The sequence below is a fragment of the Phascolarctos cinereus genome, unplaced genomic scaffold (genome assembly GCF_003287225.1).
Source record: "Phascolarctos cinereus isolate Bilbo 61053 unplaced genomic scaffold, phaCin_HiC Scaffold_7;HRSCAF=346, whole genome shotgun sequence".
In the NCBI taxonomy this organism is placed as follows: Eukaryota; Metazoa; Chordata; class Mammalia; order Diprotodontia; family Phascolarctidae; genus Phascolarctos; species Phascolarctos cinereus.
The window spans coordinates 182,103,989-182,123,379 of NW_027556180.1; the positions used below are offsets into that span (position 1 = coordinate 182,103,989).

The following is a 19,391-nucleotide window of genomic DNA, read 5'->3' on the forward strand; positions in this document are numbered from 1 at the left end:
ATTCAGAAGTATATAATTGAGATTGACATGAGGTACATTTTGTATTGATAGATAAATAGACACTTTTTTTCCATAACCAAATTGTTTCCTAGTAAATGTAAAATGTGTTCAGAATAGTAAAATATCTCATCCATTGTTCTATACATTTAAATAGAATCTCTTTAGTTTTTTGTTAGAATTCCTTGGGAATGAGGAACCTATGATATCCTTTAGTGGAATGTTTCCCAACCTTTCCCCCCTCTCAGGAATCTTTTACACTAAGAAATTATTGAAAACCAAGAGAACTTTTGTTTATGTGGATTAGATCTCTCAATATTTATTGTACATATTAGAAATTAAAACTAATAAATTTTAAATGTTTTTCATTCATTTAAAAATAACAATTAACTCATTACTTGTTAACATTTTTAAAATGTCAAAAACAAACAAAAATAGTGAGTGGTGTTATTTTACATATTTTTGCAAATCTCATTAAAGTCTTAACTTAATTGGAGACAGCTGGATTCTCATATCTGCTTTTGCATTTGGTCTGTTGTGACATTATTCAGGTTGAAGTATACAAAGAAAATCCAGCCTCACATAGATATATCATTGGAAAAGAGAAGGTGATTTAAATAGGCAAATAACAGCGTAGAATTATTATGAATATGTATAAACTATATTGGACTGCTTACCATATTGGGGATGGGGAGAAGAGGGAAAGAGGTAGGGATAGAATTTGGAACTCAAAACTTTTTTAAAAATGTTAAGAAAAAAATTTTTTTAACACATAATTGGGGAAGAGTAAAGTATTATATAAGAAAGAATTATTATGAATATAGTTCTGAATTTGTGAACTCCCAGAAAGGGCTTTGGGAACCTTAAGTGTCCACAGACAACATTTTGAGAACTGCAGCTTTAATGCAGTGAAGATAGCCTATGCTTAGCTCACAGCAGGAAGCTGTGTAGATGACCTCTTAAGACACCTTCTAACTCTGTGATTCTTAACACACACTACAGCTGATTATGAATATTCCCTGAATTAAATACAATTATGCTTTCATTGCTATTGGATGCACAACCGTCTAGCACTGGATTCATTGTTATTCAAATCAGAGCTTTTCCTCATAATCAAACTTAGCACCACAACTGATCTGCTTTTCTCTGATAAGGCAATCAAAGCACATGTCATTAGGGGTATAAATAGCTTATCAGAACTTTTCAATTGCTCTCCAAGTAGATTTTAGAGGTGCTCCCCCTGCAGTATTACTCTGTCATATTTCGTAAGTGACCTCTTTTTAAAAATGGTATGTATGAAAAAAATAGACCAATTTCTGATCTCCCTCTCCTTCTTTCTCAACTTCAAAGAACACTGCACCAAGGATCAGCTCCACAGGGGATGTAGCCAAAAGCTAGAATCAGGCCCAGTGTGCATTTGTTAAAGCCTCCAACTAAAGCAAAATTTGTGAATTCCTCCTACGTTTCTCATTTGTACCTTTAAAAATGGCTGTTGCAGGAAACGTGTACTTGTAAAATCATTGTATGAGCCATATTTCTCTATTTGATTTTTCCTAAATCGGGACATCCTTTGTTATACATTCCTAAAATGTACTAGCCAAGCAGGAGCAAAGAAGAGTTTATCAGACTGGCTGCTAGCTTCCAGCTGAGATGGAACTTCCTCCTGACTGCCGTGAGCAAGGCCATGACCCTCTGGCAAGCAGACAGTTTTGGTAAGGCACCTTCCTGGGCCCCCAAGTCACTGAGTGTTAGCTACTCCTGAATTGCAGGTGGCTTTGCATTTTGATACAGGCAGAGCCAAGGTAACTATCAAGAAAGGAGGGATGGCGGTTCTTGGGACATCCCAATGAGAATTTCAGTCTGAACAACTGATAAAGAAGTCATATTGCAATATGGCATGCCCTAGGGAGCATCATGGAAAGGGACAAGGTTAGATGTTCAGTTCTTTGGTCCATAGAAATAATATTGGCTTCAGTAGAAAAAGCCCCAGTTTTAGAGTAAGGACCAAAGTTTGAATACCTGCTCTTCACCTAACAGTGTGACCTTGACAAAGTCACTTAACCTTAGGCATTATAAAGGAGATAGAATCTAGTAGATAGTAGGTAGAATGTAGGATTCGGAGTCAAGAAGACCTAGGTTAAAATCCCATCTGATGCACTTACCAGCTTTGTGACCTAGGCAAAACTCTAGCCTCAGTATTGTCATGTATAAAACAAAGGGATTAAGCTTGATGCTATGGTCCCCTAATATCTCTAAATCTATGAACTTTTCTAGCTTTATTTTCCTTACTTGTAAAATGAGGATGTTGGATTAGATGTCCTCGGCGGTCCCTTCTAATGTTGTCCTTCCCTAATTTTCTAATTTAGATCAGTCTCACAAATACACTGGAGTTTCACTTGGATGCTGTTCTCAGAGTCTGTGCTGAGGAATCACTACATAGATTAAAATGAATTACTTTGCTTACTTCAGTAATTCAGCTTCTTTGGATCGCGTCCAAGATGATTAGCCTATCTACATTCATAAATTTGCCCTACAGTGTTACAACAGTATTTCAGTCCAAGTCTAGAATAAAGAGCCCATGCCTGTTTTTCTTTAACCAGACTACTCTCCCCTCAGGACATATTCATGAATTAGAGATTGATCAGGAGAATCCATATGGAGCTTAATGAATCTCCCAATCATGGTCCCTGCTAAAGCCCATTGTTGAGGTCATGCTGAGAGAGCACAGGGAACTCCTGATTCGTCTCCAGTGATTGAGGCTGCCTTAACATGATTGGCAAATGAGAAGTTCTGCTCTTGTTAGAGGAACCTCACCAATTAGAGGGCTATATGAGTAAAGAGAAATGGCTCCATTCTCCTTCTTAAGCCTATCACCCTCTTCATAGTTTTCTCACCCTTGGACACCCTTCTGACAAAAGTCCATATCCTGTAACCTTTTATAAAATTTTTTTAAACTTAAAAACCATTTATTTTCTTTTCTTCCCTTACCCCAACATGCTGTAATCTTCTCAAGTACATTGAAGGGCACATCAAATTGATCAGAGATTCCCCCATCACATATATGTGTGGGGATAGGGACCAGATGTGTAATTTCATTGGTATCAGGAACTATTGGGTGACTAAATCTCTTCTACCAATGCGGTTTGACACCACCTTGCAACTTATGGTTTTAGAGAGTTGCCCAGAACACTGAAAGGTGAAATGACCTACCCACAGCCACATAGGCAATAATGTGCCAGAGGAGGGATTTGAACCCATGTCTTCTTGGCTTTGGATTGACTCACTCTATGCCATACTAAGTCAATAAAAACAGTAGTTAATCCATCAAATTGAATAGGCCGGTAAACATTGGCCCAAAGATGCTGTGATCACCCTAGCCTGCCCTAGGCAGCCCTCTGTATCAGCCATTGAATACCTGTAACTTTGGGTCCACTGAGAATTTACAAAAAGCTAGACATTTCCTAGTGAAGTCCTGGTCATTTTCTGTCCTACCTTCTCACAAATCCAGTGTTTTTCAGCTCTATTGTGCATGCTTTTTTCACGCGTCCTCCTCAACTCTCCCTATTTATAACTTTAAAATTCTGGCATAAGATAAATCTCATTTTGTCATGTGCTTCAGACTCTTTTCCCTTGCCCACTTAACACATAAGGATATGCAACAGCACAACCAGTGAAGGATTTGAGAGGCGGCTGCATCTGATGCATCATAAAATGGCAACAATATTCCTTCTGTGGTCCTCTCCCCACCCCTCCCCACATTCTATTCCTATATCTCTGTTCAGCTGCCAGATAGACCTCAAAGAACAGGCCTTCCTCTGATTTGAGGAGCTGGTACTCATTATCCCTAAAGTTGATTCTTCTCTCCTTAAAGACGGGGGAGAAGGAAATGGGGAGGGAGGGAAGTGTTTGTGTTTTGATAAATGTTGTTTCTTCTCTTGGATTAGATAAGTAGAATTGTTTTGTGCCCTTTTGCAAATTTTGTATACCTTATATGTCACTCAATGTCACTTTCTGTTTAAGGGCTAGATCGTACCTGAGGTGGGTGTCAAAGGTCCCACTCTGCATGCAGTCAGTGAAAATTGCAGGTCAAATGTACAATGTAGATTAAGTGAGCAAGGCCTGCCAAAACCTTTAAAAAGTTGGTATGTTGACTTTACAGATCTGGCTTTCTGGTTTTGTTTTGTTTTGTTGGTTATTTAAAACTAGGCTCCTGGCATCTATTTAATTTGCTACTTTTGGAATATGTGATTCATATACTTCAGTCACGTATAGAGGATGAAGAGGAAGAGGAAGATGGGGGCAATCTCAAGGAAATGCAGCCAAATGACAAGTCTCCCATCCAGTCCACTCAGGAGTCTCTCCAAAGTCCTGATTCTCCAATTAAACAACATGAAAACCACAATGATGAGCCACCTAGTGTAACTCTGATGACACACATCAGCCAGAGTGATGTTTGTCTGAGCAGCATTATCCTTAAGGTCCTGGGATTTCTGGTGGACACTGCCACAGGCAATAAGGTAAAATCACCAGGGCATGGTGTTATTACAAATTCATATTATCTAATTATGAGAATTAAAATATGCATGCTGAGGACAGAAGTAGGAGTAGTAGGTGGAGAGGAAGAGCTAGAAGTAGGAGCAATAGTTGATTGATACAGTAGGCAGTGGAAAATCTTCCTGTGATCCCTCCCATGAAAGAGGATGGTCTAATTTATAAAAAGTATGGAATAGTCCATTTCTAATACCAATCTGTAATGTTGTTATAAATGTGCTTTGGATACTGACATATTTATTACAGATCTGCTTTTTGGACCTGTGAATTTCAGCAAGATGGTAACTTGAATTTAACATTAAGGGAGGGGTCAATCTGGAAGGAATTGCAAGGGTGGGGGTAAGTTTTATTTGTTATTTTTTTGCAAAAATGATTGTAATATAAAGACAAAAGACACAAAATATATTTTTAATGTAACATGAGACCACTAATTTGGCTGGCTGCAATTTACTAATTCTCTTCTGACTTATGATGAACATCTTCCAAAGAAAGAGAATCGTAACCTGAAACTTTCCCACCTTGCCGTCCCCAAAATCACCAGAAGTGTTCTATAATTTTTCTGGGTTCTTCCTCTTATGGACAAGTGGTTAGATATAGAATCCTAGACCTAGAGCTGGAAAAAATCTCTAGTACTTTTCTCATCTTTTAATGATGAGGAAGCTGAAACTCAGGTAAAATGACTTGCCCAAGGTCACACAGGTGAAGGTCAGGGGCAGGATTTGAACCCAGCTCCTCTGACTCCACAGTCAGTGTTCTTTCAACTCTGTCAGAATGAAACAAATCCAGATAAGACCAGAGGAAGTTCTAAAGGTGCTCTCTGAGGTTTTATAACTTGCTCTTTGACCTGTGCATATGTGTATGGTTTTGTTTACTCTTGATAATAAGGACATTATTAAATGCATCTGAGTCTCCCTGATGGGATATCTGTGTGTAGGAAGAAGGCACCTAGATTTGTATTAATGGAAGGAACAAAAGTCTTGTGATGTTCCTGTTGGGTAAATGATGCCTCAGTCTTGCTATAGCAGTCGTGATCTCCTATGCCTAATCCCACAATGAGTAACCTACGTACTGGGAATAAACTGTTTATAGAGAGAAATGAAGACTACAACTGTCATGGGAGGTTTTCATGTGCTGACACAACAGTACACATCGAACTGGTTTTGGTTGGGCCCTTGTGGAAGCCTGGAATTCACTTTACAGCCAATTTTCCAACCCCGAGATCAGAGAGAAGACTTCCCATAGAGGGAGGGTCCCCTTTTTATTCCCCCAGTGGGCCCCTCCCACTACTTCCCAATACTCGATAAGAAGCAGAGTCCAGTAGAGAGCCTTCAGAGAAGTCTAGTTCATCCCCACACCACAGGTAACAACAACTGCAGCCTACATCTGAAGGATTCTGTCCTCCATCAACTGGGGAGTGGGAAAGGGAGGAGAATGAAGAGCTCCAGAGAATACATTTCTGCTCTTGCTGAAAAGAAGCCTGTCTTGGGGCAGCTAGGTGGCGCAGTGATAGAGCACCGGCCCCGGATTCAGGAGGACCTGAGTTCAAATCCGGTCTCAGACACATAACACTTACTAGCTGTATGACCCGGGGCAAGTCACTTAACCCCATTGCCTAGCCTAAAAAACAAACAAAAAAACAAAGAAAACTTGTTTATTCAGTGGTTCCTGCCAAACTGATAAAGGCAACCACATATAGAACAAACACATGCATAGTTCCCTAAGGTTTCATCTTATTGCAAGTATTTTAGGATGAAATCTCCAGGGATGCTTTAATGTACAATCAGGAATTGGTTTTAATATTATATATTAAAAATCTAGATTTCATTGGATCATGCAGAGCAGGAAGGGACCTCAGAGACCATTCAAATCTAACCCCTTCATTATACAACACAGCCCAGAGAAATTAAGTGATTTGCACAAGGTCACATGAGTAGTATCAAAGGTGAAATTTAAACCTAGGCGCTCTGACTTTAGAGTCAGTGCTCTTTTTACTGTACCACACTACACTTAAAAAGAGAATTGAGGTGATGAATATTTGCTTTGCAAATGGTCTCCTTACTTTACAAGAGTATTCATCCCAGGAATTATTTTAAGTTATATCCTCCCCACCCCCCAGTGCATTTAAAATGTGATTGGATGAACATAAATTTGATTTTCATATAATTTCAGGTACTCATCTATTTTACAGATTAATTTATGTTGCACTACTACAAGTTGGTTGGCTTTGTTCTGTCTTGGGATGGATAGGGTGTTTTAAAGAGGAAGAGAAATTATGATACCAGTTCAATGATACCCCCATGGAATTCTCAGTACAGCATGCAGTTTTTAAGTAAATCTAGATCTTTACATATTCACATTTGACTTTATGGATTTATTAATCAACCGATCAACCAGCACCTACTATGTGCCAGGTTCTGTGCTATAGACTAAGGATAGAAAAACAAAGAATGTAAAGATCTCAACTCATTCATGCTTTGGTTTCCACCAGACAGACAAAGGCAACAGCACATGCTCAGTACAAAATGTGTACAGAGCCAGGGTTTCATTTTATTGCAATTAGAGCGCTCACCATAATTGTTGTTCTACATATTTCAAGGAATATTCAAATGCCACCAAATTCCAGCACAACAGAGTAATCTGGGAAACCTTCCCAAGCCCAGCTCTGCTTCATGTCTTTCTTGAAGTCCATTGTCATTAGGTTTGACCAGTTTCATGAAAATAATTAAAGGTATTCAACATTTTAATTGGTGGTGGTGGTGGTTGTTTAGTTATTTTTCAGTAGTGTCCGACTCTTTGTGACCCCATTTGGGGTTTTCTTGGCAAAGATGCTGGAGGGGTTTGCCATTTCCTTCACCTCATTTTACAGATGAGGAACCTCAGGCAAACAGGGTGAATGACTTGCCCAGGGGCACACAGCTAGTAAGTGTCTGAGGCTGGATTTGAACTAAGGAAAAGGAATATCTTTTTGTCTCCAGGGGCCACCTAGATAATAAAGCAAGACAAGTAATTTAATCTTCTACAACCTAAGATTATAAGATCCTAGAATTTTAGAGCCAAAAGATACTTCAGAGGTCACTTAGTCCAATCTTCTCATTTTGCAGGTTGGACTTAAAACTGTTTCTCTTTATTTAATGGAAAGCCAGAAAAGATATGGTTTCAATTCCCAACGTACAGAACCATAGAATTCTAGAGTTAGAAGGTATCTCAGTAGCCAGCTAATCCAACCCATGCCTGACAAGTTTATCCATTCTCTTTCAGATGACCTCCAAAGGAGAAACCCACCACATTTCAAGCTAGCCTTATCCCTTTTGAGACAACTCTGCTTATTAAGAACATTTTCTTGATTTCAAGCCTAAATTAGTCTTTCTGCAGCTCCCACCCATAGCTACTAGTTTTGCTCCCTAGAGCCAAACAATACAAATCTAGTCCCTCCCTAATATCATAGCCCTTTAGATACTTGAAAATGGCTATGATGTCCCTGAAAATTATCTTCTTCAGGCTAAATATCTTCATTTCCTTCAAATGATCCTTGTATGTAAGTGGTTTTTAAACTTTCTGTAGTGAAACCACACTTTTTACCAAAAAAAATGTGCTTTCCCCCTACATTCTTCATAAAATAATCTATTCAGATAATTTTCTTGGCTCACATTTTATCCAAATAAATTTAAGAACTTACTAAAATGTTCATAACAAAAAACAAATTTGAAACATACACAAATAAGTATTTGTTGTAATTCTTCAAAAATTTAGTATTTATAATTTTAAGTGATAACAATAAGAATAATATTCCTGTAGTGGGTACACTGTTTTGTTTGTTTGTTTGTTTGTTTAGCTCAAAGTTTCTCAGAATGTGTTGTCATCAATTTTATTAGTAACCAAGATACATATTTTTGCTTAGAAGAGCTACAGATGAAAACCCCATTTCACTCAAATATTAGATATTACACTCTAGAAGATGTAGAAACAGTAGAAAATATGCATATATCTCTGTTTCTTAAACCAGAGACCTCTTCATTAACCCATAATCAAAATACTAATATTTTCTGAATTAAATGCTTATTTCAATGTGCCGTCTCAAGACAAGTCTATAAACGATTTTTTTGCTTAGCTGGAATAAGACCAAGTGAAGCATATTTGTCCATGGCAGCTAGCCTCCTTTTTCATTAATAGTTAGAAATATTGAAGTTTTTAAAATAAGATGAAAATTTATTTTCTAAATTAGTCACAAGACTTCGTGACCAGTCTTTGCTTTCTTCAATTTCATTTTTTAAATTGAGAAATATATTTAATTTTTTTTGTAAATTTATTATCTGTAGTTCTAACTTTGTTACAAATATAGTTGCTTTCTCTTTCTGGATCAGAGTATGAATTTGAGGACAGTGCATTGATTTATTTAGCATACAGAGTTTTTCATAAATCTACCAAAGCATGCCTCAGGGGGAAATTTTCACTCAGAAATGAATTTGCTTCTTTTATTCCTATCAACAAGAAAAATGTCAATTTCTTCTTTTAGCTAAAGCACCCTTCAAAATACTTTGACTTGAAAAAAAAGGGATATTTCACAATAAGACAGACATTCCCAATGCTCTGCCTTCATATATCTCATAATTTTGCAAGGATTTTTCTTTTTAATGGATTAGCTTTTATAAAGTTGATTACTCTTGTAGCAACTTAACTGTATATAATCATCCCTACTTCTTGATTCAATTGATTATCTACAAAGCACAAACTGCCACATTTTAAACTAGTGTTTATAGGCCTGAATTTTGTTTGATATTAGTGAAGATCCCTCTGTGCAGTAGCCAATGTAATTCTCCCACAGGCAAAGTAACAAATCTTCCCTCAACATCAGTCTGATCAGAATATTATACATGTGTAATCAAGTGAATATTTTTAACTACATCTGTTACTTAATCCTCTTCCAATGCAAAATAGAAAAAATTTAAGTTATTAATTAGTTGATCATAAATGTCTTCAGATATCTGGTCAGTTCTCCTTCCCATCCTGTTGTCTACAAAGCAGAATCATTCAAAGCTGCTTTGCACATGATTCATCAGGCATCGTTTGGACCATGTCAATACCAGCAATATTTCTATCAAAGGAAGCTTTTTGCTTTTAGTGCTCTATAAACAATGTACTACAATGCTAACAGTCCTTTTGATGTCACAGACAGCTTTTTTTAAAGTTTGTCTTTGCTTCTTAAAAGCATCTAATTTTCTCCAGAAAAATTCTCTTGTCTTGACAATGTAGTCTTTGCATACACTTTGAAAATATCATTTTGGCCTCTTGGGTTTCATGCTTTTTCATCATACAAAGCAAACACAGTGGTCTTTACTTTCCACTGACAACAACATCTGTGAATCCCAATGATAAATACAATGAAATGTATTTGCTAAATTTGAGCTTCTTTCTTCATGTTTCTGTATTTGCACTACTCAAACTAACCTCTATTGTCTTGGCTTATACTAGTTTAAGTAGCTTTGCTGAATTCCCTCTTCAAACCAGTTAGGTTTTTATCCAAGAAGCAGGGGCATTATTTCATGTTAAATAATTAGAGAAAATAAAAAGTTTAAGACAATTAAATTAGACATTTAAGACCACTCTCTACAACAGCTCTAAAGATTTTTTTTAATTTTTAAAAACTTCCATATTTAACTTGGAACTATACTCCCAAAGTCACTAAGTTGTGAATTCCCTTTGTCCCAGAAATATTAATCCTAGGCCTACACCTCCAAACATATTAATGAAAGGATCCATATATACAAAAATATATATATAGCAGCTCTTTTTTGTCATGTCAAATAACTAGAAACTTAAGAGGGGTGCCTATCAATTGCAAGAAGGCTGAACAAATTATAGTATAAGTATTGTGTCATAATAATTGATAAAAGGAACTGTTTCAAAGAAACCTGAATAAGACTATTATGAGCTGATGCAGGGTGAAGTGAGCAGACACAGGAGAACAATTTATACTATAGCAACAATATTAAAAAAAAAGAAAAGGACAGTTTTGAAAGACTTAAGAACTCTTATTAGTACAGGGACCAGCCATGATTCCAAAAGGACTGGTGATGAAGCGTTCTAGCCACCTCTTGAAAGAGAGGTGATGGGCTGAATATGCAGAATGAGACACATAAGGATATATTTTGCTTGGCTATGCTTATTTCTTACAAGAATTTTCTTTTCCTTTTTTTCCAGTGAATGAGGGAGGTGAGAGCAAAAATTATAAATGCTTGTTAACTGAAACAAAATTTAAATAAATTATAGCTTTTGAGGAAGCTAGCTAATAATTTTGCATTTGCAAAGTGCATGACAGTAAGAAATATAATGGATACTATAATATTTTTAACTTCAACACAAATATTATTTAACTTTGGTATAGAGATATATGCAGGGGCAGTTAGGTGGCGCAGTGGTTAGAGCTCCAGCCTTGGAGTCAGGGGGATCTGATTTCAAATCTAGCCTCAGACACATGACACTTAACTAGCTGTGTGACCCTGGGCAAGTCACTTCACCCCAGTTGCCTCACCAAAAAAAAAAAGGCAAAAAAAAAGATTATATACATTTCATGTTCAAATATGGCAACAAGTAGAAAAAAACCAATTCATTCGAGTCATGAACCTACACCAACTCATTGTGATGGTGGCAGATCATGACAGCATTGAGATTCAACCTGCTCTTACTCAAATTTGACCACAGTTGAGCATACCATATTAAATAACTATCACGAATAAATAATTCATTGTCACAGCAAATTCTCCATGTTAGTTTCACTTTTGATTTGATTTGATTTGAATTCTGTTTTCATTGGGGGAAAAGTGGAAGTATTTAAGTTGGAGTTGTTCTAGAAAATACCCAGTAATTTCAGCCATTGCTTCAACACCCACCACCAGCCCTCACCCATGGGGGCATGCTCCCAGAGTTTAAAAAATTCTTTCAAATGGCATGGACTCAAAACCCTTCACCATTCTGGTTTTCCTCCTCTGGACACTCCTTCATTTACTGATGACTTTCCTCAACTATGACTCCAAGAATTAAACAAAATAGTGCAGATGTGAACTGAAGAGGACAGAACATAGAGGGGCTCTTACTATTCTTTTTTGGCTTCCATTTCCCACCACTCACATTAACCCGGTTCTTTTTCAGACAATCTGTTGGCCATGCCTTTGACTTGTGAGGTTGATTTTTTAAACTAAGTTTAAGACTTTATATTTATCTATATTGGATATCTATAGAAATAATTTATATTCACATACTTTGAATTCTGTCCTATTTAATTCAGCCCATTGTTCTTACCTATCAAGACCTTTCTGAATCCCAGCTGTGTCATCTGGTGCATTAGCTATCTCTTCCAGCTTTGTGTCACCTGTGCATATATTTGCAAGCCATCTTTGCCTTTATCCAAATCATTGATTAAAACAACTTTGGACATTTACTATGCTACGTGGCTTAGAGAATAGAGTGCTGGGCCTGGAGTCAGGAAACCTGAGTTCAAATGTGGCCTCAGACAGTTATGTGTGACCCTGGGCAAGTATGTCTCTCCTTTGTCTCTCTGTCTGTCTCTCTGTCTCTGTCTGTCTGTCTGTCTGTCTCTGTCTTTGTCTCTGTCTCTGTCTCTCTCTGTCTCTGTCTTTCTCTCTGTCTCTGTCTCCCTCCTTTTATTTTCTCCATTGCTGACTCTCTAGCCTTCTTTGGCCCTGATGTGATTTGACTAGTGTCAGGAGTCCTCCAATGAGAAAACTTTTTCTACCAATAAAAAATTGACCATTGGCTTTACACCTAGTAGACAGAGAGTAGTCTGGAGCACCAAGAGGCTCCATAGAGACATCACACCAAGGGCTAGTTTTGGAAAGAGTAATGAATTTGGATTCAGAGGAGCTAGGTTGGAATTTCCTTTCCATAATTTCCTACCTGTGTGGACCCTGAGTAAGTCACTAAACCTCTAGAAGCCTCAGTCATCTCATCTGTAATATGATGGCATTAGTAGACTAGATGACTGGTGAGTTCTCTCCCAGGTCTAAACATATGATCCTATGACAATAGCCTGTATGTGTAAGAAGTAGGGCTTAAACTAAGGTCACCTTAACTTCCAAGACATTCCTGTATCCACCAGGCTACCCTGGCTCTCATTCTCTTCTCACAGATGAAGAAACTGAGACTCGGGAAGGTGAGTTCATTTTCCTCCTGTTTTCTGATACGAAGACATGCGCTCTTTCCACTCTACCTTTAATGTCACTTATCTGTGTCTCAATTTCCTTATCTATAAAATGGGAGCAATAAGACCTATGTTACCTTCCTCCACACTGGATGGTTTTGAGGAAAGTACTTTGAGGCCCATGATGTAGTGGAAAGATTCCTGGCCTTAGAGTCGAGATACATGGGTTTGAATCCCACCTCCAAGTAGCTACTTAACCTCCTAGGGGCTCTCTGAGCCCCAGTTTCCTCATCTGTAAAAATGAAACACTAAAATTCATCAATAAAAAATTATAATCTGTAAAATGGGGATGACAGTGCTGGCACTATCTATCTTACAGGGTTGTTGGGAAGAAAGATCTTTTTCAAACAAAGTGTCATAGTTCATTGTTCCATGGTCCAAAATTTAAGAAACTAATGGGTACCAAATGTCAAAAATGAAATTCTCTGTGTGGCTTTTAAAGCCTTTCATAACCTGACACCCTCCTACCTTTCTAGTGTTTCTATACCTTACTCCCTTCCACACTCTGCCAACCAGTGACACTAGCCTCTTTGCTGTTACTATCACTTGACAATCCATCTCCCATTCTTGTCAATTTTGACTGGCTGTCCCTCATGCCTGGAATGTTCTCCCTGTACATCTCCATTTCCTGGTTTCTCCAGATTCTATCAAGTCACAGCTAAAAATTCTACCTTCTGCAAGAAGCCTTACCTGCTAACCTTTAATGCTAATGCGTTCCTTCTAAGAATATATACAACAATCATTTGCATTTTGTCTACTTCATTAGACTGAGCTCTTCCAGAGTAAGGACTGGATTAGATTACTTTTTTCCCCTTTCTTTGTATCCCTAGTATGTAGCACAGTGCCTGGTTCATAGTATATGCTTACTAAATTCTTATTGACTTGACTTAACTAAGTGGGTAAAACAAAAAGTATATTCTTGGAATTTAGTTCTAGAAAAAAAGGAAAGATCCCAGTATAATAAAGGACATTATGCTAAGCTTTATTTCTTTTTTCCTTACAGCTGATCCAAGTACTGTTGGAAGACAAAGCCACTAAAAGCACAGTTAAATTAGACCTTCCTGTGGGGCAAGAAGCCCTTGTAACTTTAAAAGATGGACAGAAGTTTGTAATTCATACCTCAGATGTACCACAGAGCCCTGAAAATGTTTATTTCACAGAAACCAATGCTAATATTTAAGAATATGTAAAACACACAGGGAAACTGTATTTTCACTCTTCAAGTATACTACCTGGGCAACTTTTGCAATGAAAATGAAAGGAGCTTTACTGTACACAGTAGATGTAGCTTTGTTTGACTTTTTTATGTTTCGATGTATTTCCAATGGTTGGCTTTGACCAAGCTCATAAACTAATTTCAATTTTTTTTGCCTCCTTGCTATTTCTTAGAGTCTTTCCTGGTAACTCTATTTTTGTCCTTAACAGCTGAGAAGCTCGTGAAACAAAGAAATCTTTCCAGGAAGTGAGCTACATACAAGACAAAACTCGTGGGAGTTATCACTGTTTGAAAGAGCATAAACCAGTTCAAACTGTAAAAAGAAAAATAAAATCCTTCTCCTCAGCATTATTTTGTTAGGTCGTCAGAATGTGTAGAAAGAAATTCTCAGTCATCAAAGAATGGCAAGAAAATAATTAGATATCACTGTGGGACTTAATCACTGGATCAAAGAATTTCTTTTTTCTCTATCGTAACAATTTTGGGGGGGATAAGGTAGAATTTAGCACATATATCTGTAATAAATGATGTCTCTTTTACTTTACCTCTATTTCTTTTTTCTGTATAGCCAAAGCATTAAAACCATTTGAAACTAAGAAGCATATCAGTGTCAAAGCAGATCTATTTCCCTGTATCTGGCTAGTGATCTTAAAAGGAGCAATTTCATGAATATGCTTTTATGTCTGCTAATGTTATAATTAAAGATTTATTTAGGTCTAAAGCATAATTTCAATTGTTTCACATGTGATGAACAAAATTACATTTTAAACCTATATAAATCATTAATTGTAATGCTATCAGAGATAAAATATATATTAAATAGTGTGGCATATTTAATAGAGAGCTGATCTCCAAACCAGGAAGTCCCAGGTTCAAGTACTGCCTCTAGTACACACTAGTAGCACAATTGAGCAATTCATTTCACTTCTCAGTGCTGTAGGAAACATTTTGAGACCATAAGTTGCATCAGAGCTGTCAACCCACATTAGTAGAACAAGCTTTCTCATCTGGAAGGACTCTACACACACACACACACACACACACACACACACACACACACACACACTCACACACACACACACACACACACACACACACACACACACACACACACACACAGAAAATCACAGCTGCAGCCTCTATTACATATGAACCCTTGGTGCCAGAGTTCCCTCCACCAAGTCCTAGAGAATTTCCCAAGGCACATACAGTTTAAATCTCTAATGAGTGAAGGAATCTTCACATACAACTACTAAGTATTGAAAGTGAGATTTGAACGCAAGTCTTCCTCACTCCAAATCCAGCTCTCAATTTTCTAGACCATGCTGGCTTTTCCAGGTGCCTAATCACTTATTATTGGATGTATCCTCAGTAATTCATTTGTTTTAAAAATCATTAAATCATCACATAACAACATTTAGATTAACAACCTAACTTGATTCAGTATATAAACAAGGTCATTGGTAGTCCAACCTTCAGCCACAATATCTAATGAAATGGGACTAGTAACAACTAGAGATATTGGAACCAGAAAGGGAAGTCCCATAATGCATGTCAGAAAGGTTGAGTTGCTTATCAGAGGCCATAGTGCTAGTCGGTGGCAGAGAATATGCAATTAGAAGATTAGGTTTGTAGTCCCATCCCTACCACTTAACAGTGACCTTAGGCAAGACCTCTTTACCTCTTTGGGTCTCAGTTTTACCATCTGCAAATGGGGGTATTAGACTGATCTCAAAGGGCTCTTCCACTTCTAAAATGTTGTGTTTTCTATAAAGGTTAATGTGATAGTCATAATAATTAAGCATTTATTCATTGCTTACTTTATTCCATGTACTGTGCTAAGTGGATACAACGATAAAAATAAAACAGCCTCTACCCTCAAGGAGCTTACATTTTAATTAGGAATAAAACATGTACATATTCACATTTTATATAGTAAGAGTTGGTACATGGTATGTTTTGTCCATGTCAGTTATGTGTGTCCACATAGGGGTCTCTACATGTGGCTCATAGGGAGGCATGAATAGATATTTCTAGAGTCTCCACCTCTACCTCTATCCCCCCACCCTTCTCCAAGGAAGACTGATTTCCTTCTAAGAGGGGAATTAGGAGGTTGAAAACAGATATTTGCCACTCTTCTCTCCTCAGAGTTAGGGGATATTAGGCAAGATTTATAGCTACCTGTCCCTAACCCCAAATATTATTAGTCTAGAGGAAATAATTTTTAGGTTCAAAGTGAACTCCTGATTACTATCCCTCAATGGGGAATGGTCACCCCAAGCTATATATCTGAGGCTTTATTCCCTTCCCACCAAATGCCAGTTTCACAGTGAACACACACTGCAAATAGCAAATAAAAATATTTATCTAAGCCAATAACAAATATGAATCAGAGAAAGTATATGGTTGAGAATATGTGCCAGACAATATACAGAGTAAATGAGCTCTATCAGTGGGAGGGAAATATTTTAGCTCAACTAAGAGTATCCCAGATTTCATCCAAGGGGAAATTCCCTGAAATCTCTAAATTAGTAAGCTGGGAATATGGACATAATTGAGGTGTCAGCTCATTCACATACTGGCTTCTTCTCAGAGTCTTACTCTCTGGGGACCTGAAGAGAGTCTGGAACTACACATCTTCTCTCTTGAAGCTGGAAGCCCAAAGACCAATATCTCTGTTCTCCCAAATGCTCCCCAGCTTTGCTCTTCTGTAGATGATCACATGGAATGTTGAGTAATCTCCACCAATAAGGAGCATCTTATGCAAATTTCTTTGAGCTAAGGGTTATATTAATGTGCATTCTAACAAAAAATCTAGATAGGTAGATAGATAGACAGACAGATAGATAGATAGATAGATAGATAGATAGATAGATAGATAGATAATATATGCAAAGTGAATACAAGGTAGTTTGAAAAGTGAGGGTACTAGGATCTGACAGTATCAGGAAAGGTTTTATATAGAATGTAGCAATTGAGTTGAATCTTGAAGGAAGCCAGAGATTCCAAGTGACAGTTGCATGAAGAGTACATCCCAGGCATGGGGGATGGCCTATATAAAGTCATGGAGACAAAAGATGCAGTACCACATGTGCTGTGTGCAGGACAGTGAGGAGGCTGGTATGGCTAGAAGTACATTGTGGGGAGTAGGTAATGTGTAAGAAAACTAGAGGGGGAGGAAGATTTCATGTTATGAGGAGCTTCTAATGTCAAAAGAAGGAGTTTATATTTATCCTAGAAGCAGCAGGAAACCACTAGAGTTTGCTGAGCAGAGGTGTGACAGGATCAGAATGGTGCTTTAATAAAGTCAATTTGGTGGTGGAGTGGAAGATAGATTAGAGTAAGGAGATACTTAAGATAGTAAGACCAAATAGAAGGCTGAAGCAATAATCCAGGCAAGAAGGAATGAGGCCCTGAATAAAGATGAGTGTAGAAGAGTGTGTGTGTGTGTGTATGCTTTTTCATATATACATATATATGTATATACATATATGTGTATGTATGTGTATGTGTATGTGTACATATATATATATGTATGTATGATGTGGAGATATAAACAAAAAAATGATTGAATATGCGAGGTAAGTGAAAGTGAAAAGTCAACACAGAGCTTGTGAACCTCGGTGACTAGAAAGATGTTGGTGCCCTCAACAATACTAGCAAAGTTTAAAAGAGCAGTAGATTTGGGAGTAAAGATAATGAGTACCTCTTTGAACATATTGAATTTAAGATGCTCATGGAGCAGCTAGTGGGAAATGTCTAATAAGCAGTTCATACTTCAAAAGATCAATAATTTCATCAATGTAGTTAGCCAGACAATAAACATTTATTAAGCACCTATTATATGTGAAGTACTGCACTAAGCATTGAGATACAAAGAAAGATAAAAGACAGTCCCTGGTCTGAAGCAGCTCATAGTTTAATGAGGGGAAACAATATGCAAACAACTATACAGGAAGAACCTATATACAGGATGTATTGGAGATAATCCATAGAAGGAAGGCATTAACATTAAGGGAGATAAACCACTCCCTCTAATCATGCACATCACAGCTCCATCCATGCATTCTTATCCTGTGCAATTCTTATCTTTGTCTTCCCCAAAACCCTTTATAGAAGATATGTGCTGAAAGATGTTTTGTGTCTTTTTATATTTGTTAGGTACCAATACTCATGCTATTTATTTGTTATCCCTCATTCTTGCTCCATGACCTGCCCACCACCTTTTCCCATCAGCATCATAGAAATATAATGAATTTTGTCTGCCTTCTAACTTTGACATTTAGAATGGATTTGAGGGGAATATTTAGGTGGCCCATACCTTTTATTTTGCTGTTTCAAAAGATTCATGATTTAATATGTGCACTCTCTCCTACAGCACAGATCAAAATTAACTAAAGCCTAAGTGGAGAATATGGGCTTTAGTTTAGCTAATTGGCAGAATGCACACCAGTACCTTCATTTTATCAAAATTAATTTCCTGGTGCTCATTAGAACCTTCTTTTTTTGAAAATAACCATCAAAATATCAAAATTTCTGAAATCAGCATGCAGATCAAAGCATCCTATTTTTACTTGCTTTGTCTTTTTCATAGTATTTTCCTTTTAGACTGTTTCTTCTTTCACAGTATGACTAATATGGAAATATGCTATCAAGTTCTTACATTTTTAGGGAGGAGGGAGAGAAGGGAAGGAGGAAGAAAATTTGGAACTCAAAAATGTTTTAATTAATGTCAAAAATTGTCTATACATGTAATTGAAAAAAATAAAATACTTAAAAAGTAAATTTCTTTTTTTTGTAAATTTTATTAATTTATTTTGATTTATCAACAGTCACTTCCACATGCTTTTGAGTTGAAAATTTTTTTCCCTCTTCCTCCCCCCCACCCTCCCCAAAATGGTGCACAATCTGATATAGGCTTTACATTTACATACCCATTAAACATATTTTCACATTAGTGAAGTTGTAAGTAAAATTAAAAAATTAAAACCAATAGGAGGAACCATCAGAAAGATGAAACAAAACTCAACAGAAGGTAAAGTAAGTTATAGCGATTCAACTTCCATAGTTCTTTCTTTGGATGTGGACAGCATTTTCCATCCCGAGGCCTCTGGAGATGTCTTAGATCCTCATAATGCTGAGAAAGGTTCAGTTTAACAATCTTAGTCATTGCATAACATGGCTGTTATTGTGTACAAAGTCCTCTTGGTTCTGCTCACTTCACTCAGCATCAGACCATATAAGTCTTTCCAGGTTTTTCTGAAGTCAGCCTGTTCATCATAAAAAGTAAATTTCTTAAACTACTACTAAGGACTTCAGTTACAAAGATTTGCATGAATATGCTTTACTGGGAAAAGCATTGAATTTGGAGTCTGATGAGCCAGGTTCTAGCTCCATCTCTACCATTTATTA

At 37.1% G+C, this 19,391-nt stretch overlaps 1 protein-coding gene across 1 annotated transcript in view; it reads left to right on the plus strand.

Annotated features, from left to right (window-relative positions):
- Nucleotides 1-14,578, plus strand: part of RFX8 (regulatory factor X8) — a 104,747-nt gene extending 90,169 nt beyond the window's left edge. Inside the window, exons 13-15 of the mRNA XM_020987845.2 lie at nucleotides 1,595-1,709; nucleotides 4,204-4,514; nucleotides 13,767-14,578. Coding sequence (XP_020843504.1) covers nucleotides 1,595-1,709; nucleotides 4,204-4,514; nucleotides 13,767-13,943 — 603 coding nt within the window. The 3' untranslated portion in view covers nucleotides 13,944-14,578. The remainder of the gene's footprint in view (nucleotides 1-1,594; nucleotides 1,710-4,203; nucleotides 4,515-13,766) is intronic.
- Nucleotides 14,579-19,391: the final 4,813 nt, after the last annotated feature.